At 40.8% G+C, this 20,851-nt stretch overlaps 1 protein-coding gene across 2 annotated transcripts in view; it reads left to right on the forward strand.

Moving 5' to 3' along the window:
* TAFA5 (TAFA chemokine like family member 5) overlaps positions 1-20,851 on the forward strand; it is a 577,073-nt gene that overhangs the window by 443,984 nt on the left and 112,238 nt on the right. For both annotated transcript variants that reach the window (XM_056573705.1, XM_056573707.1), the window contains exon 3: positions 16,743-16,870. In XM_056573705.1, the coding sequence (XP_056429680.1) occupies positions 16,743-16,870 (128 nt within the window). The remainder of the gene's footprint in view (positions 1-16,742; positions 16,871-20,851) is intronic.

Here is a 20,851-nt window from a genome sequence, read left to right on the forward strand (position 1 = left end):
TTAAGAACACATGATGAATATAATGGGTTAACTGCTATTTATTTAATTATAACTTATTTGGTAACCATGATAGCTATGATATTTATGTGCATTATATAGTGATAATTGTGGTTATTTTTTACAATCAACACCATATCATTATGCAAGTTCCGGAGTCTGCAATATGGAAAGAAACATAGTACAATGAATATACATAGAATATGTTTCCGAAGATGGACGAATATTGAAGTAATTCTAATGATTTGAATATACGAAACTAAAGCAATATCTAGAATGTATTAAATCAATATTCACCTGGTTGTCCACGTCACGTTTTCATCTCTGAAACTTTCGTCAATGAGAGGCGTTCCCACATCTAGGCATGTGTGCTCATTTCTTGTCTTGTTCAGAGTATAAAAGGATGCATGTGGCTAACAGTGCTGTGCCATGACTAAGAACCATGATGGTTCGAAACGCCTCAGAATTTCTGCTATGTTTTTAAAACCACCTTATTTTGATTTTCATTTTTTAATTATGTGAAATAAATTTTGGACTTTTATATGATATAATTTTGGGAGCTGGAATTTTGCACATTTTTCGTTAAGGGTCTGTTCACACCAAGTATGCGGCTTGGACACTTGTTCGGTGCTTCCTAGATACAACTGAAGTCCCTCCATCTCAAAGAATCTACAGGGCGGTGAGCTGGTCTTTATTTCTATATATAAAATTGATAATTTTTCACAATTTAAACAAAGTCATCTGCAGTAAAATGGTCATAGAGGCTTGGATTAATGGTTGATAAGAACTCCCCACTTTGTAGTTTCGCATTTAGGAGCTTTATGCCTGGCATCTATCTGAAAAGAACATAAGGAGAGGCATTTAAAAAAGACTTCTGTTAGTCAACCAGGATTGCTAAAAATATTCCCTGCAATGTTGTTTGGCCAAGCGTGGGTAATGGGTAGACATACACCTTCTATAGTTACATAGTTTGTAAGGCTAAAAGGGATCCATCCAGTTAAGCCCGCTACTCTATAGAATTCCATTTAGTACCCTATAGTGTTGATCCACAGGATGTAAAAAGAATCCGGTGGAAACCAATTTTCCTAAATTTAGGCATAACAATTAATTTCTGTCTCCAAGTCTGGCAATCGGAATAAATCCCTGGATCAATGCCCCACCTTCATAATCTAGGGACTATTATCCTGTATAATATTAATCTCCATAAATGTATCCAGTCCCCTTTTTAACTCTTTTATTGAGTTCACCATGACCATTTCATCTGGCAGAGAGTTCCATATTATTGCTGCTCTTACAGAAAACAAAACCTGTGCAGAGAAAAGTGGGCCAGTTGCCCATAGTAGCCAATCAAAGGGCTTCTTTTACTTTCACATGGATTTAAAAATAAATAAATAAAAGAAGCAATCTGATTGGTTGCAACAGGAAACTTGTCAACCTTTCCTCAACACAAATTTAAATACATTTTTACCAGTTGTTTTACTTTAGACGTATATGATGCCTCTTTGTTATAGATATAGTCCTGGTTACGAATAGATTGTAGTAGATGACTTTCCCTATTTTCTCTCTACTATATAGAAGCCATAAAAGTACCTGCCTGCAGATGATATAGCGGATAGCATTTTCAAATTTCTTTTTTGCTGATTGGCTAAAGACAAAAAGCAAAAGTCCAGGCGTGATCACAACTGTCAAACAGTCCTACATTGGACTCAACAGAATGGAATGGTGAGAAATAGTTGTGCACCACGGTGGGGAACATAGGGGCACAATAACAGCAGTGAGGGCACCAAAATCACCTTTTATAGCCTTATGGCTATGCTCAGCCTATAGTGTGCACCAGGGAATTTTTGGCACATATGCTAATAACAAATGAAATATGAAGAAAGCATTAGATGACATAATGCATAACCCAGAATTATTGCTAATACATTGTTTATTTAAATGTACAGCAACAGCATCATCTTTTTTTTTGCAAAAAGAGTAATTTCCTGCATTATAGCAGTCAGTATTTACAATGTGTAAAATTCATTATATCTCTAGTGAGAAGAAAGAATCATCATTTTTTGGGGGTTCTCCACATTAAAGAAAGATGTTTAATGTATTTTTAGATCGGTGTCTGAATAAGGGATGGGACTGAACCAAAAATCTAGGAATGTGCACTATTCGTATTGTGGCATGCCTTTTCCCTTGTTTATATCAATTGTCATTCTGCAAATGAAATCTGAAAAGACATCATTCACCCTGTTGGCTTTGTTAGTAAAACAGATTTTCTGTACTAGAGAGGTTAAGAAAGCAGAGGGGCTCTGATAAGTAGTGCAAGCTTTGACATTGGATCATTTATGTTATCTCAGTTCTTAGTACATATAATACCAATTATTAGCTGTGCTGGTAGCCAAGGTTTTTTTTTTTATTGTATAGTGAAACATTTTACACTAAACTCTGTATAGTCAAGATGTCTTAAGAACATTAAAGGGGTACTCCGCCCCTAGACATCTTATCCCATATCCAAAGGATAGGGAATAAGATACCAGATCATGGGGTTCTCGCCGCTGGGGACCCCCGCAATCTCAGCTGTGGTACCCCAGACATTTGGTGCATAGAGAAAACTTTGCTCTGTGCCGGATGACTGGTAATACGGGGCGGAGGCTTGTGACATCATGGTCATGCCCTGCTCGTGACATCACAGCCATACCCCCTCAATGCAAGTCTATGTGAGGGGGCAAGACGGCCATCATGCCCCCTCCCATAAACTTGCATTGAGGGGGCATGGCTGTGATGTAACAAACGGGGTGTGACCATGATGTCAAAAGCCTCCAGCGCGGCTCCCAATGTTCTAAACGAATGCCGGGTGTAGCATAGAAATCATGGGGGTTTTATTAAGTGACAATGACACTTTAAAAGGCGTATTTCAATTATTTTCAATGACAAACTAAGTTGTGCTGCTTAAGTATAATACCAAACTAGATCATGCTCACCTCGCCCAGCATTGGTGCATCAGTCTGCTGAGATGTCTGTGTTTACTTCCCATGATAATGTGCTCTCCCTGCTCTGCTGATGATGTTCTGACCACGGTGCAGCCTCAGTGGTTGACTTCGGTGTGTGCAGAACATCACCAGGAAGGGGAAGGAGAGCATGTTATCATAGAAAGTAAACACAGGCACTGGCAGACTGGAGCACCAGTGCTCGATCGGGTGAAGTGAGTATGATCAAGTTTGTTTTACACAAGCAGCACTTTAGTTTGTTATTAGAACAAATTGGCATACCCCTTTAAGGGTTTTCTTGAAGACATAGCCTGTTGGGGTTCCATAAGGGCTAGATTGGGAATATTGACGTAGAGATTTCTAGACCTTGAATTTCTTAGGTAGTTATATGGAGTTAGGAAGAGGTTGTTCAGCCTTTTCTTAAGAATCCTTTATCAGAATCCTTTGTAAATCCAAATAACACATTCACTTAATATAAAGAGATAATTCCGTGCTGTTTTACCTTCTGAGTAACTATTTTTATGACATGATAAGAAGGTCAAGTGATATATGTACAGGAAACATATAAAGTACTAAGCAATTTTAACATTTTATTTTAGTGGTACAATCCAAGTTTGATCCATGAACTTATTCCTGCTCCCCACTGTGCATATTTTAAAGTGAAGCATGAAGGATCTATGAATTCTCAGCGGGATAAAGCACTCTGAATCATGCTTTCCAAGACATAAAATAAAGACCCCCCACTAGTCAGCATAGTCCAAAATAAGTATTCATAGTCTCCCCCATGGATTCAGGCTCATAAAAGTATAAAATTAATGTGTTTTCCAAATGAGATTCTCATACTGTATGTCGAAATCAATGTTAAAAGGATGTCACTGAGATTTGGTGTGCAGTGGTCATATGAGTTTCATGTTTAGGTCAATTTCATGTTACAATCTAACTTTCTCTTGAGTACTTCATATACTTTTTATGAGGTGTGTTTCTCTATGTATTTTTATTTATGAGATTACATCTATGTTTAAAATAGGGGTGACCTCTACAGTCACAGCCAGTGGACTAAAGCACTCTCAGTGACGAGGTCATCTGTCAAGGGGGGGAGATAAATTTTGTATCAATAGAACCACTACTGATATGTCACATTTGATTTATATAGCACTTGGCATTGTGTGTGAATGTAATATATCAAGATTATTAGATTATAGATAATTTAAGAAAAGCTGAAAGGACATTTAGAAAATTTACTATAAGTATAGTTATGAACCGCACCATTGCTTGTGATGACAATGTTGTAGGTGAAAAGTAGAATAACACAGAAAGAGTGGGAGGTTTTGCTAAGTAAATGAAATACAATGGGGGAACTTGTCAGCAGGAAAAAGGTGCCCGATCTGAGGACACTTAAGTGTAGGGAATGTATATGTTTGAGAATATGAGGCTTACTTGTGTCAGGTGGGAGTTTCATTGATATGCAGCGCTGTACTGTACTATTAAATCATATCCTCAGATCAGGCTTCACAATGTTATGTACCATAGCAATTTCTATCACAAACCCATCAACAGGCAAGGAGAAAACTTTGGGGTATTTTAACCCCTTAACGACGCAGGACATAAATGTACGTCCTGGTAAGCTGGTACTTAACGCACCAGGAGGTACATTTACGTCCTATGCATAATCGCGCGCATTGGAGCGATGCTCGCGTCATGCGCTGCAGGTCAGAGGGATGTCCGCCATTAACCCCTCAGATGCCATGATCAATACAGATTACGGCATCTGCAGCATCGCGGTACTTTGAATGGATGATCGGATCGCCCGCAGCGCTGCCGCGGCGATCCGCTCATCCAGCATGGCAGCTGGAGGTTCCCTCACCTGCCTCCGCTGCCTTCCACGGGTCTTCTGCTCTGGTCTGTGATCGAGCAGACCAGAGCAGAAGATGACCGATAATACTGATCAGTGCTATGTCCTATGCATAGCACTGAAAAGTATTAGCAATCAAATGATTGCTATAAATAGTCCCCTATGGGGACTATTAAAGTGTAAAAATAAAAGTTAAAAAAAAAGTTTAAAAAAATGTGAAAACCCCCTTCCCCAATGAAAACATTAATTGTCCCATTTTCCCTATTTCACCCCCAAAAAGTGTAAAAAAATATTTTATATAAATATTTGGTATTGCCGCGTGCATAAATATCCCAACTATTAAAATAAAATGTTAATGATACCGTACAGTGAACGGCGTGAACGTAAAAAAAAAAAGTCCAAAATAGCAGCTTTTTTATAACATTTTATTCCCAAAAAATTTGATAAAAAAAGGATTAAAAGTTTTATACAAGCCAATATGGTATCAATAAAAAGTACAGATCATGGCACAAAAAATTAACCCTCATACCGCCGCTTATACGGAAAAATTAAAAAGTTATAGGTCTTAAAAATAGGGGGATTTTAAACGTACTAATTTGTTTGCGATTTTTTTTTAGAGCAACAGTAATAGAACAGTATGTTATCATGGGTATCATTTTAATTGTATTGACCCAAAGAATAAAGAACACATGTCATTTTTACCGTAAATTGTACATCGTGAAAACGAAACCTTCCAAAATTAGCAAAATTGCGGTTTTCTTTTTAATTTCCCCACACAAATAGTATTTTTTTGGTTGCGCCATACATTTTATGGTAGAGTGAGTGATGGCATTACAACGGACAACTGGTCATGCAAAAAACAAGCCCCATACTAGTCTGTGGATGAAAATATAAAAGAGTTATAATTTTTGAAGGCGAGGAGGAAAAAACGAAAACGTAATAATAAAATTGTCTGAGCCCTTAAAGGGGTACACCGGCGCTAAGACATCTTATCCCCTATCCAAAGCATAGGGGATAAGATGCCTGATTGTGGGGGTCCCGCCGCTGGGTACCCCCGTGATCTGGCATGCAGCTCCCCTTTAGAATCAGTCCCTGGAGCGTGCTCGCCCCGTTTCTGATTACTGGCGATCACAGGGACGGAGGGTTGTGATGTCCTGGCTCCACCCCCGTGTGACATCACAACCCTCCGTCCCCGTGATCGCCAGTAATCAGAACCGGAGGGAGCACGCTCCGGGGACTGATTCTAATGGGGTGCTGCGTGCAAGATCACAGGGGTCCCCAGCGGCGGGACCCCCATGTTCAGGCATCTTATCCCCTATGCTTTGGATAGGGGATAAGATGTCTTAGCACCAGAGTACCCCTTTAAGGCCCAAATGGGCTGAATCCTTAAGGGGTTAAAGGGCCAATACAGCAAAACTTGTCTTTTCACTGTAACATAAGGGTAAACAGCCACCCTTCTGCCCTTCTTACCAAGTGGATCAGTTTGTCCCAATACAATGTAATTTCTGGTCCCTGCTGCTCTCCAGCTTGACCAGTGAATACAAACTGGGTGTCGCTTTAGCAATGTTGAGACTTACAAAACAAAGCATAGAATAACATTTAGAAAGTTGCTTCCAGTCTACACAGCAAGTACTGTGTACATCAGCTATTTCCTAGCATAAGGTTGGGTTCACACTACCGAATTTCCAACTGGAATTCCACCTCTGAATTCCAATTGAAAATTCTGCTGCTTGAGGGTTTAATGCGAGTGAAGATGTTTTCTGGTAATCCATTCACACTGCAGAATTTTCTGGGAGAAATTTCTGTCCGAAAATTCAGATCTAAATATTCAGTCAGAACATTGAACTTGCTGAATGTTCTGGCAGAACTCACACTGCAGACATTGCCGTCTATTGGGACGACAATGTCCGAGTGGTCCTGGTCACACTTAGAATCTCCTCTTTAGTATGGAGCTGGGCAGACTCTCTATGCTGCAAACCCAATCAAAGGTGCGGCATGTAAATTCTTCTATAAGGGAATAAAATGTTTTTGCCCAGAATACTCCTTTAAGAGTCTATTCACATGTACAGTATCATGCGCATATTTAAGGGGCAGGATTTGAAGCTGTGTTCAGTCATTTCGTTTTTCATTGAACTCTGCAGCATAACATCTGCAGCTTCAAATCCCGAGCATAAAATATGTGTAGGATACTGTATGTGTAAATACACCTTAAAGTGGTTATCCAGGAATAGAAAAACAGAGCTAATTTCTTCCTAAAACAGCTCCACGTTTGTCTTCAGGTTGTGTGTGATTTTATAACTTGACTCAATTTACTTCCATGGAACTGAGCTGCAATACCACATACAACCTAAGAACAGGGGTGGCACTGTTTTTAGAAGACTCTGCTCTGTTTTTCTATTCCTGGAGAACCCCTTATAATAGTTTAAGTGCCTAGACAATAAACCTTTTTGTTTGTTATTTTACCAAGTCAGTTTCCTGTTGGTTACTTGCCAATAGCCCTAGACATCTGAAATGTTGAGCATTGAGAGGAGAGCGCCGCTTATAGCACTTCTTTTTGGGGGAGAATTTTTCTTTCCCTTTTCCACATTGTGAAGACCATTCTCCACCAGCTGATATGGGATCAGTGTGGGCTGCACTCCTTTGGCATACCACAGCCTGTGAGAATAAGTGATCAATGGTGTTGTGTTCCTTGTACAACATCACAAGGTGAACAAACCTTCCTTCCATATCATCCAAAATCTTTTAAGAGGACAACAGCGCTTAGATGCGCATTGGTCTACTCTGTTTTGCTTATATGCCACAGAGCCATTCTGAGATATATTAGAAGACTAACACATCTCTATGGCAATTTTACTAAGGGTTCGTATAGTACAAAACAATAGAGACCATTTTGGGTGCTAAAAACTACAATATATAGTGGATCCAATAGCAGAGTTATGGTAAGGGTAACACATCAATATTGATTACACAGGTGGTTAGGACATATTTCTTTACAGTAACAGGATGAATAAGGAAGATCTTTTTTTATGGTTTGTTTCTTTACATATTGTTCAGTTTATTTTCCTTTCTCTTGTTCCCAGAAGGTCCTTGTTAGTTTCTACATCTTCTCCAAATAAGACAAAGAGGTCAAATGTCTAATTCATGCTAATGCAAACTTCGTATGGACCATTTGTTCTTTCCCGCTGCAGAAGTCTAAAAATATTTCTTGCAAAGTTTTATTAGAATACTTTTCAATTTTGAGACATAAACAGCTTGCTTGCCATACAAAGATATTACATATCCAAGCTGTTTTATGATGTTCGGTGCTAAGTGTCATTTAGTTTATCTGTACATGTAACAAATTCAGCTCGCTGTATGTGTAGTGATCGGGTAGTTTTATATTCTGTGTTGTAGCTTATTGGATTAGTAGACTGCAAAACATTGGGCTTCTCTTTAAAGTCGTGAAGCAGAGAAGGGTTTAGTAGAACATTATGGTAAACAGTCCCTGTAGGCAGGCATGAGTGTCTTTTGAAGCATGTACTGTGTCTTGTGGTTAGATAGTATATGTGTGAGGCAGTAAGATATGGCCATTAGGTGGTCCCTACAAAGGATTCTGCGGCCATAGAGTAAGCTCTTGGTGTGCTGATTTGCATGCACGTGGCAAGATTCCATTGTGTCTCTGGTGTTCAGCAGCACTGTGGGATATTGAGCCTGCTTGAACAAACTATAAAAGTCGGAATTCAGTGTCATGAATATATGGAAACAATTTTCTTTTTTTGCAACGCTGGGTGTTTCCTTTGCGATGCAAAATTAATACGAGGAAGATGTGCTTGTGGTAACATGCAGACTACGGAAATAATTAAATCCTGGCTGCGGTTGTTAAAATATGTGAATTGATAGTTTATATGTCAGTGTGACAGGTCCCCAAACAATGTAATGATACAATAAAAACATAAAAGATAACATAAGTACTCTGAGAGCAAAATGGTATAAAATAATATTTCTTTGTTGTCTAGTAAAGTAAATGAATCCTTGGGGCTCAAGGGCTATCACGGTATAATTACTGCTCTCAATTTGCTGCTTACAAAAGACATCGATTCATTTGTGTTGTTTTAGAATTCCCTCTAGAAGTAGCATAGCCAAGGTAATATATATTTAGACTGGGAAGAATTATATTTTTAATTTCTTCTTCAAAAAGCCCACCACTGCCATGCTGGTTTTAATATTCACCGTTTCAGCTGTCACCAATAAAACACAATCTTCCTAATACCTTGCTTAGATATTGCAAGTAGGATTTGCGGAAGATTTCCCTGTATATTTTAATCAGCCGTATCTTACTAGACGGATAAGACTGTTCAAATTTATGGCTGACAGACAAGGTTTATCTCACTTTTTCTTGTCAAAAAAAAATATGCTTCCTCCCACACGTGGGATTTACCATGGCTTTGGCAGTTGACTGTATGAATGAATGATCAGCAAATGCAGTGTTCAAACGTATCCAAACACACATATTTGGAAAACAGTAGTTTAAGTAGAAAACAGGATGGTTAAAGGAGCCAAAGTGTCACCATATGGAGCATTATTTGGCTTTACAGCTGCTATTAATTGCTAATATTCCAGTATGGATGTCAATGTCTGTTGAATACAATGTATTTGACATCTGTAAATGATTAGAATGTTACGGGCATATTTGTAATTTAAGATATTAATGGTATTTAAAATAATGGAATGAATATTTGAATAGGTATATAATCATTGTATACCATCAAGTTTTTTTTAATGAGGTCTCAACCTTTATATTGCTGTAAGGTTCTTTGGGTTGCATTTTGTAATTCATGTGTATAACTTATTAAAGGGATAATTTAACAGGTAGGACTGGATTTTCAGCCTCATGTCAATGGGCAGCCCTCAGCCGAAGCTTTTCATGCTGCTTAGGGTCAGTAATAGATTATATGCTATGCTTTTAGAGGTGATCGTAGTATCTTTCATGCAATGCCTATAGTATAGTAAGTATATAGTTATGTTTGCAATAACAGCTAAAAAGGTTAAGGTTGTAGCTCAATAATATGTAGTGTGTTTTTGTGGGTTTATTAAAGGGTGGGGTTTGAGAAAGAATACAGTTTATGACAACAGTCCTTAGAAGTTTACATGCTGCACTGATGGCACGTGTCAGTAGAATCTATTATTTTCTGCTGACTTTATATATTGTATATGAGGCAACACACATGATAATAAGGCAAAACCTACTTTACACAGTGGCAAACAATAATAGTGGGGCAAGGGTCATAATAACACTATAAAAACAAAAGCCCCCTCACTAACTGGAAGATGGGATATAGTATGAACATTTTATAATACTATAAGGAATAAGGAATGTGATCAGTAGCAATGACACTTAAGTAAGAATTTCCAGTAGCACAAATCTCTGAGCAGTTTCTGGAAACAGTGATATAAGGATCAGTATTAGTTTACACCTTTCCATCCCATTACATACTATCATGTGATGGGTTGGAGTCTGCTTACAATTCATGACATTATAGTGGCTAAGGCATATATGGTCTGTGTCCACATTATCATTTGCAGGCTGCATCCTACTGTAATGGCCAGGATAATTCAAGCTGACTATTTAACATTTTAGATATTTCGGCCAAGACTGACTGTGGCATCTAAGTAGTAAGAAGTGGTTCTCCCTGTCACCCAATTGCTGCACTTGTGATGTAATCATGGACTGCAGATGCAGGTTGTCATGGTTGCTGGAAGACTAACAAGAAGCCTAAAAAAAGAATAGGTTGGTCATTCAATTGTTGATAGGTCATAATACATTGCAAGGATATGCCCACACAATGCAGGTCCGCTGCAAATAAGATACAGATCAGATGCAGAATTTGCAGCATTTCTGCACCAAATCTGCAGTGTTTCTGCACCAAAACTAAAGAAATCTAATTATTTAACCCTTAAGGTCACAGCCTTTAACCCCTTAAGGACCAAGCCCATTTTCATCTTAAAGGGGTACTCCGCCCCTAGACATCTTATCCCATATCCAAAGGATAGGGGATAAGATGTCAGATCGCCACGGTCCTGCTGCAGGGGACCCCTGGGATCGCCGCAGCAGCACTGCGCTATCATTGCTGCACAGAGCGAGTTCGCTCTGTGCGTAATGACGGGCGATACAGGGGACGGAGCAGTGTGCAAAAGTGCAAAAAAAAACACGTGGCATAATATTTTTGAAACTACACCCCTCAAGGAATGTAACAAGTGGTGCAGTGGGCCTTGAAACCCAACAGGTGTATGACGACTTTTCGTTAAATTTGGACGTGCAAATTAATTTTTATTTTTTTCACGAAAATGCTGGTTTTCCCCAAAATTTTTAGTTTTTACTAGGGGTAATAGGACAAAATATCCCCCCAAAATTTGCAACCCCATCTATTCTGAAAAGGAAATACCCCATGTGTGGATGTCAAGTGCACTGCAGGGGCAGTTCAATGCTCAGAAGAGGAGGAGTCACATTTGGCTTTTGGAATGCAAATTTTGCTGAAATGTTTTTTTGGGGGCATGTCTCATTTAGGAAACCCCTATGGTGCCAGAACAGCAAAAAAAATACTATTACTATTTTGGAAACTACAGCCCACAAGGAACGTAACAAGGGGTACAGTGAGCCTTAACACCCCACAGGTGTTTGATGACTTATCATTAAAGTTGGATGTGTAAATTTTGTTTTCAATAAAATGCTGGTTTTCCTCCAAATGTAACATTTTTACAAGGGGTAATAGAAGAAAATGCCCCCCACCCCCCAAAAACAAATTGTAACCCCATCTCTTATGAGTATGGAAATACCCCATATGTGGATGTCAAGTGCATTGCGTGCGCATTACAGTGCTCAAAAGAGAAGGGGTCACATTTGCTAATTTTGCTGAAATGGGGTGGGGGGCATGTCTCATTTAGGAAGCCCCTATGGTGCTAGGACAGCAAAAAAAAAAAAAAAACACATGGCATACTAATTTGGAAACTACACCCCTCAAGGAATGTAACAAGCAGTACAGTGAGCCTTAACAGGTGTTTGATGCACCCACAGGTGTTTGATAAATATTAATTAAAGTGGGATGTGAAGAGGAAAATTTTGATTTTTTTACACATAAATCCTGGGGTTAGCCCAAATTTTTCATTTTCACAAGTGGTAACAGGAAAAAATGCCCCTCACAATTTGTAAATACATATCTTTGGAGTAAGAATATACCTTATATTTGGATGAAACCAGCTCTGCGGGTGCACACCAAGTCTTGGAAGAGCAGGAGCGCAGTCAGGGGCCTTGAGCATTTACATGGAGCCAGAACAGTGGGACCCCCCTCAAGGAGCATTGCATGGGGTGCACTGAGTTAATAAAGTGGGGTACAGTGGGCCTTAAAATGATAAAATATGTTATGCTCCCAGAATGATGACCCAGAGCATATTCAAAACTAAAATAATATGCCCCTCCCCCCCAAACCCTCTGCATAATTGTTCTGGGAATGTGTTGTGCGTGGCCATCCCTAACCTGTTGCCTCAAATGCGCATTTGAGGCAACATAAACCCCCCCTGATGATAGTGATAAAATACCGCCAGAAGTCTTATCGAGGGACATTTATCAATGTTTGCTTATGTTTTCCTTTTTTTAGTACTTTTTTCTTTTTTTTTTGTTGCTTATGTGTGACTTATTTATCAACTGGTTTCAGCCTGTTGATAATTTTCTTTCACGTAAGCAATTTTTTCTTTTTTACTTTGGTAGTAGCTTTTTCTGCTCCATGTTTAGTCAATTTTTAACCTTGTTGTTTTTTTTGCGCAGTTGCAACTGTCGCAGTTAATAAATACCAGACTACCCGTAGTCCATTTTAAAATTATTACTTCGTAGTTAAGTTTTGGAAAACTTGCTTTTCTCACTTTCCGGTCAAAATGTCCCACAAAAAATCACGTAGTCGCAGGTGCGACATTTTTAGTTAAAATTTTTTTACTAAATTGCTTGATAAATGCCTGTCATCATGGTTTTTTTTTTTTCCGGGTTTTTTGGGCAATATAGTGGTTTATGGGGTTAAAATTTGGAATGTACTCTAGTCTTGGTACATTGGGTCCCAAACAATTTTCCCGCTAACACCCAGAGTTGGGGGACATTCTCGGGGTTCAGTACAGGAATCTCATCCCTCATATACTTGTAAGTGGTACTCTCACAAAGTTTGTAGAGTTTCACGCCATACCATGCCCGCTTCGAGGGAATATACTGGCGGAAGATGAGTCTCCCCTTAAAGATGATAAGAGACTCATCTACTGAGAGCTCCCTGAGGGGTACGTAGGCCTCCAAAGATTTGTCCCCAAAGTGATCTATGACCGGCCTCACTTTTTAAAGCCGGTCATAGGCAGGATCACTTCAGGGGGGATATGTCGCATTATCAGTGTAATGCAGGCATTTCCAAATGGCCTCGAATCGCCTCCGTGTCATGGCCATACTGTAAAGCAGGGTCTGGTAGCGGACATCCCCGCTCCAGTACTGCCTGACATTTGTTTTTTTGACTAGGCCCATATGCCGCAAGAGGCCCCAAAATGTCCTCATTTTGGCTGCATTAACGGTGTACCATTCATTGGGCCTAGCCAAAAACAAATCAAGGTGGTGGGCAATGAGCTGTTGGGTGTACAAGTTTGTTTGCTCCACCATTAGTCGTCACTGAAATAGAAACTAAAAAAGTCCATTTCAGTGTAGCCAACTATGTCAATCTGGATTCCTGAGTCGCCAACAAACTCAGGAATCCGAGGCTGATATCCCTCTGGGGGTCTCCAGACAGGTTCACCAGAAGGGGGCTCCGGTACGCTTGTCTGGAGGGTCGGACTCCTATTACTAGTGGCATGGCCACTCATACTAGTGTCAGCCACTGGGTCACTGTCATGGGGGGGGGGCCTAGCCTGGGGGCATCTCCGCCGCCATGTAGGGGTCTCATCATCAGGAGGTGGATGAGGAAGAACACAGGAATGTAGGATCTTCCTCGTCCTCACTGGCAGATTCGGAGTCGGAGGCACATAAAGCATATTCCTCCTCGACCGAATAGGTGGCGGGAGGGGGGATGTGTGCGGGGGGGAAGTGTATATGAGTGTGTGCTTGGGTGCAAACTATATAACGGTTTGTGATTGTAAGTCACACACCGTCATATTATAACATTAAAAAAATGCTGTGGACCCCCCAAAATAAGGTGGCAAATCGCTGAGCCCTGAACCCGTAATAGGGCCCGGGTCACACAAAAAAAATGGATAGCGGACATTTGGGGACCTATTAGAGGGTCAGGTTATTTTTAAACTTTTTTTTACTCTTTCACCTACCTTTCCCTCACTTTAAGGGTGGCAGGAGGCCACTTTCTCTGCACAGATCTTGACAGAGGGGGGTCCCTGGCTTCTTTTCTCAACTTTGCCCGCTGACTCAGATCGTGTGCGAGCAGAGCTGAGGGAAGGGGACATTAACAGACCAATTGTCCGACCAATAGCAGCACTCCTGAGGAGGTGACGGGATCGCCACCTCCCCCTAGCTACAGGAGGTGATTGCCGGTGTATAGTACACCGCTGATCATCTTTTTCTGGGTCATCGGGTCACATGTGACCCTTATGACCGGAATCGTTGCAGATCGCCGGTGTGAATTCACCGCCTACATGGGGGGGGGGGGGGGGGGGGGTGTCTCAGGACCCTGCCAGATGTTGTTAATTTCAGCAGGCTTCCCGGTGCCTACCCAGTGAGCGTCGGGGACCAGAATTCCCATGGGCATACAGGTACGCCTTGGGTCATTAAGTACAAAGTAGCTGAACTCCCTGTGTCCCTAAGTGGTTAAAGGAGAATTCCAGTCTCTGATGTCCGCCATTACCGACTGATCCCCGTCTGGTATGGGAAGTACCAGGGCATCAGGACATACATTTATGTCCATTGTTCTTAAGGGGTTAAAATCCATTAAAGATTATTTGCAGGAAAAATTGCAGCAGAATCACAAATGGAAACGTATCCAAATATGTTACAATAAAATTTGCATTAGTAATAATAAAATCAAAATGTTATTTATACCCAGGGCACGCAGGAAACAATAAATCTTACTAAAGAGTGGTGGAAATACTGTTTGTTTACTTTCTGTTTTTCAATGTACCCCTCTACAAAATGATTAAAGCTAATAATGTTCATTTTTAGAAAGTTGTAAATGAGAAAACAAATACTGCAAACTGAAGGCAAAATATGACATGTCCATATGGGTTTGCTACCGGGCCATAACTGATCAGATGGAAGGTAGCAGGAAGGTAGCATCCTCCCCTAGCATCAGGTATGTCATGGGTTTGGCTGCATCAAAACTAACATGGCATTTTACACAAATGTGATTAAAATCCTAAAAGTTGCTGACAGCCATAAATGGAGGTCAGTAATATTATATGGCTACTGTTCACATATATGGTTGGCCCAGATCAGCAAGCACTGCACCCACTGATACTAAGACCCTCCAACATCTCCTTGCCATGGATAGGATAAATGTCCTACACACTAGAGAACTCTCCACCAAACAGTTTTTTCACAAATAGAAATCTTTTATTTCTACTGCTCTGAAAGCAGGAAAGGGAGAAATATTGTAACCTTTTCAATATACCACCTGGTATTCGATGGAGGCATTAAAGGGCACATTGGGTAATCTCTCAGTCTTACATTTTATTTTATGTTAACTAACCATTAGATTTTAGATGCTGGATGACATATGTCTACAAGTGAATACTTCAACACCATAGGAAGCAATTTGGGTGGTCCCCTGGCGTCCGCTGTGGTGATTTCTTGTCTCTTTTGGTCTAAAGAGACATGAGAAGAACCCATTGTTAGAAGTTTTTCCTCTCATTCTACACAAGCAGCTCTTATCATTGGTTATCCTGGTTTCTGTTCTATTACCTACCTATTCTTGTAAACAAAACTGGAGCGGGGACTCTTTTGTTTTAAGTCTTGTATGTCAAGACTATTTTCTAATTTGTTGTATGATGTATGCCAATGCGATTGTATTATTGCTTAAATCCTTATTTTAAGCAAACAACTAAACAAAAACAAAACTGATGCCAACTAATGCACTTTAGTTATGGAATCAATTGTGTCCAGTTATAGGCTGTGTTCACATATGTCCTGCATCCAGCATAGGTGAACTCAGCCTAGATCTCAACGAAACTGATGTCCCAACTGATGACAAATTGTCATCAGTTGTATGGCATCCAGCGTCCACTGCGTTCAACCATCCTGCGTCAAAATTGAGATGCTGGATGATTGTGAACTGTCCTATTCAAATGACTGGGATCAGTTCTAGCATCAGTTTCCCTTCCAGTGCACGCCGGAGGGAAACTATGCCGGACACCTGATAAATGTGGACCCAGCCTTACTGGATAGATGGAAACCCAGCCTTAGTGACTCTTTATACTGGCCCTTTGGAGAGAATACCTCACTCGAGATTTTAGACAAGAAGATAACTATAAAAATGGAATGTAACTGCTACAGAGGTCATCGATTTGTTCTGTTTAACATTTTCCATATGCCATTCCAAAGAATAATACAAGCCATGAAATGTTGTACTCTCCAAATGTTTGTCATAAACATCAGTATTGTCTCTGACTGCTTTAGCATAGCATGGGAAATGTATAAAATCTGTATCTGTCCTGATACTTTTCTGACTTTGTCAAGCACTGCTGTAACATTGAGCTGATGCTATATATATCCTATAATAAAACAGTCAGGTAACAAAATGTGAATGAGTGATTTAGCATTATCATGCCACAATAGTTCTTCATGTGTTAATTGTTATTTAACTAGGACAAGTCGCTGACCCATTTTCATTGAACTAGTTGTTATAAAGGATGATAAATACACGGACAAGTAAAATCTCAAAAAATATTAATCACTATGGTTTTTCTTTTTGTTGCAGCACGTATTATAAGAACGAAACAGTGGTGTGATATGCTTCCATGTTTAGAAGGGGAAGGCTGCGATTTATTAATCAATAAGTCAGGTTGGACCTGTACACAGCCAGGAGGGCGAATAAAGACCACTACGGTAAGAAGAGAAAGCATCAATCTAAATATTATACCTTATAAATTATCATTATTATATATGGGAATTATTAATTATTATATGTGAATATAATTAAAAAAAAAAGTGAAACCATGAATATATTTTGTAAAAAGATATATAAAATGTTTGTGTGTAATCTTCACTTTTTTCATTGTTCTTGTTTTGCCTTTCAGATAGATTGCTTTTTCTGATCCTTTTCATGCATAATTTAGTCATGTGGGGGGAGATTTAGCAAAACCTGTGCAGAGGAAGAGTGGTGCAGTTGCCCATAGCAACCAATCAGATTGCTTCTTTCATTTTCCACAGGCCTCTAAAGATTATAAAAATTATAAACATTTTAATAAATATATTACATTATTATTGAAGCACGACCCAGTAATCTATTTTATAATTATAAACTCAAATATAGTATACCTATACTCACCTAGAAGGTCCGGGCAAAAGTTTTTGTTTCAGATTTGTAAATTATTTCTAATAAAAAATATTAATCCTTACTACCTCTCCCCCCCCCCCCCTCATTTCCCTTCCATGTGAGTGGATTCTCGATTGTTCGTATTGTTAACGCCAAGGTTACTAGGTTTCAGTGCCAGCTGATCCGATTCATGCTACTTATATCATTTGATTGCCACTCAAATGTCATGTTGCATTCTCATTGCAAAGTCTTGTTTTGTACTGTGTTTATCTGAGTGAAAATACAATAAACATGTTACGCCTAGCGCTCCGGGTCCCCGCTCCTCCCCGGAGCGCTCACGGCGTCTCTCTCCCTGCAGCGCCCCGGTCAGTCCTGCTGACTGGGAGCGCTGCACTGTCATGGCCGTCGGGGATGCGATTCGCACAGCGGGACGCGCCCGCTCGCGAATCGCATCCCAGGTCACTTACCCGTCCCGGTCCCCTGCTGTCATGTGCTGGCGCGCGCGGCTCCGCTCTCTAGGGCGCGCGCGCGCCAGCTCTCTGAGACTTAAAGGGCCAGTGCACCAATGATTGGTGCCTGGCCCAATTAGCTTAATTGGCTCCCACCTGCTCCCAGACTATATCTGATCACTGCCCCTGCACTCCCCTGCCGGATCTTGTTGCCTTGTGCCAGTGAAAGCGTTTAGTGTGTCCAAAGCCTGTGTTACCTGAACCCTTGCTATCCATCTTGACTACGAACCTTGCCGCCTGCCCCCGACCTTCTGCTACGTCTGACCTTGCCTCTGCCTAGTCCTTCTGTCCCACGCCTTCTCAGCAGTCAGCGAGGTAGAGCCGTTGCTAGTGGATACGACCTGGTTGCTACTGCCGCAGCAAGACCATCCCGCTTTGCGGCGGGCTCTGGTGAACACCAGTAGCCTCTTAGAACCGGTCCACTAGCACGGTCCACGCCAATCCCTCGCTGACACAGAGGATCCACTACCTGGAAGCCGAATCGTGACGAAACATTTACTTAGGAAAAAAAAAAATATATATATTAATCCTTTCAGTACTTATGAGCTGCTGAAGTTGAGTTGTTCTTTTCTGTCTAAGTGCTCTCTGATGACAGCTGTCTTGGGAACCGCCCATTTTAGAAGTAAATCCCTATAGCAAACCTATTCTACTCTGTGCAGTTCCCGAGACAAGCAGAGATGTCAGCAGAGAGCACTGTTGCCAGACAAAAAACAACTCAACTTCAGCAGCTGATAATTATTGAAAGGATTAAGATTTTTTAATAGAAGTAATTTACAAATCTGTTTAACTTTCTGGAGCAAGTTGATATAAAAAAAAAAAGTTTTTCCCTTGAATACCCCTTTAAGGACTCAGCGTTTTTCAGTTTTTGCATTTTCATTTTTTCCTCCTTACCTCTTAAAAATCATAACCATTTACATTTTCCACCTAAAAATCCAAATTATGGCTTAATTTTTGCGCCACCAATTCTACTTTGCAGTGACATTAGTCATTTTACCCAAAAATCCACAGCAAAACTAAAAAAAAAATGTGTAAGTATTGGGGCTTCCATTTCTATGCAGTGCATTTTTCGATAAAAATGAAACCTTATCTTTATTCTGTAGGTCCATACGGTTAAAATGATACCCTACTTATATAGGTTTGATTTTGTTGTACTTCTGGAAAAAATCGTAATTACATGCAGGAAAATGTATATGCTTAAAAGTGTCCTCTTCTGACCCCTATAACTTTTTTTATTTTTCCGCGTACAGGGTGGTTTAAGGGCTCATTTTTTGCACCATGATCAGAAGTTTTTATCGGTACCTTTTTTTTGTTTTGATCAGACTTTTTGATCACTTTTTATAAATTTTTTAAATGACGCTATTTTGGAGTTTGGAATTATTTTACGTGTACGCCATTGACCATACGGTTTGATTAACAATATATTTTTATAGTTCGGACATTTATGCACGCGCGATACCACATATGTTTATATTTATTTTTATTTACACAGTTTTTTTTATGGGAAAAGGGGGGTGATTCAAACTTTTATTTGGGAAGGGGTTTTATTACATTTATTAACACTTTTTTTTCACTTTTTTTTTGCAGTGTTATAGCTCCCATAGGGGGCTATAACAGTGCACACACTGATCTTTTACACTGATCACTGGCATGTATTAACATACCATTGATCAGTGTTATCGGCACTTGAGAGCTCCTGCTTGGATCTCAGGCACGGAGCATTTGTTCGCCGATTGGACACCGAGGAAGTGGGTAGGGATCCTCCCGGTGTCCTGTAAGCTGTTCGGGACGCCACAATTTCATTGCCATGGTCCCGAACAGCCCTACTGAGCTGCCGGGATACTTTCACTTCAGACGTGGCGGTCAACTTTAATCGCCGCGTCTGAAGGGTTAATACAGGGCATCACCGCGATTGGTGATGTCCTTTATTAGCCGTGGGCTCCGGCCGTTGATGGCCGCCGGTACCGACCCGATATAACGCGGGGTCACCGCTGGTGTTGTACACAAATACTGTTTTAAGCGTACTGGAGTGCATTTTTCTCCCCTCATAAGTGCATACCACATACGTAAATCGAAGTGTTGTACTATTCTGTTCATGTTAATGTCTTAAAGGCCTAGATACTGTGAAAGATCAGCCAAAAGTACACACCGACTGGTGTTGTACACAAATACTGTTTTAAGCATAGTGGAGCATATTGTACTCCCCTCATATACGCATTATGTCAGACAGAGTGCCAGGATGTGCAAGAGGCCTTAATTCATCAGGCAGAGGTCGCAGCAGACTAGGGGCGAGTGGCAGCAGGAGTCACAGAGAGAAGACTGAGCTCCCAGTATCAGCTAGCAGTCGTGTCTTGACCAGCTACCCAAATGCCGTCCCGCCATCGATTGGTTAACACGGTCATCCACTTCATCACAAGTGACATCTGACACCCCTAGTCAACAGTCGGTGGGTCCCTCAGACACAACCCTCAGTTGGCATGGCCCGGGAGCAGTCCCTGTCCTCTCATTGTCTCTGTCCTATGCTGTTTCCTCCCCCACAGAAGTATCATATGCTGTGGGTTCAGTTCCACTGTTTAGTGAGGACGATCTAGAGGACAGTCAGCAGCTACTGCCCAGCTTAGAAATGGAGGAGACATCCGCCGCTTCCTCCACTAGGCAGGCAAGTAGTGATGAGGAGAGTGGCATGGGAGGTTGTATTGCGAGCGTTCAGGCTCCTGAAGCAGACACTGTTGAGGAACCTCAGGAGGACATCAGTGACGTGCAGACACAACTCGATGATGATGAAGCCGATCGCACTTGGGAGCCGGGTGCAGAAGGGACTTCATCATCTTTAGGAGAAAAGGGTTGCAGGTTGCCCGTGAGGCAGCAGCTGAGCCAGCAAGGTGGTAGCATGGTTGGCAGTCAGCATGGTGGCAGAAGGGGAAACCTGCTTCGCGGCAGCCTTCCTTCCGGGGAGGTAGTGAGACAGGGGTTTCTGAAGTTGGCAGCAGTAGCAGTCAATTAGTGCGGACTGTTGGTTGGAAAATCAGCTACTCGGCGGTGTGG

Source organism: Hyla sarda, chromosome 4 (genome assembly GCF_029499605.1).
Source record: "Hyla sarda isolate aHylSar1 chromosome 4, aHylSar1.hap1, whole genome shotgun sequence".
Lineage (NCBI taxonomy): Eukaryota > Metazoa > Chordata > Amphibia > Anura > Hylidae > Hyla > Hyla sarda.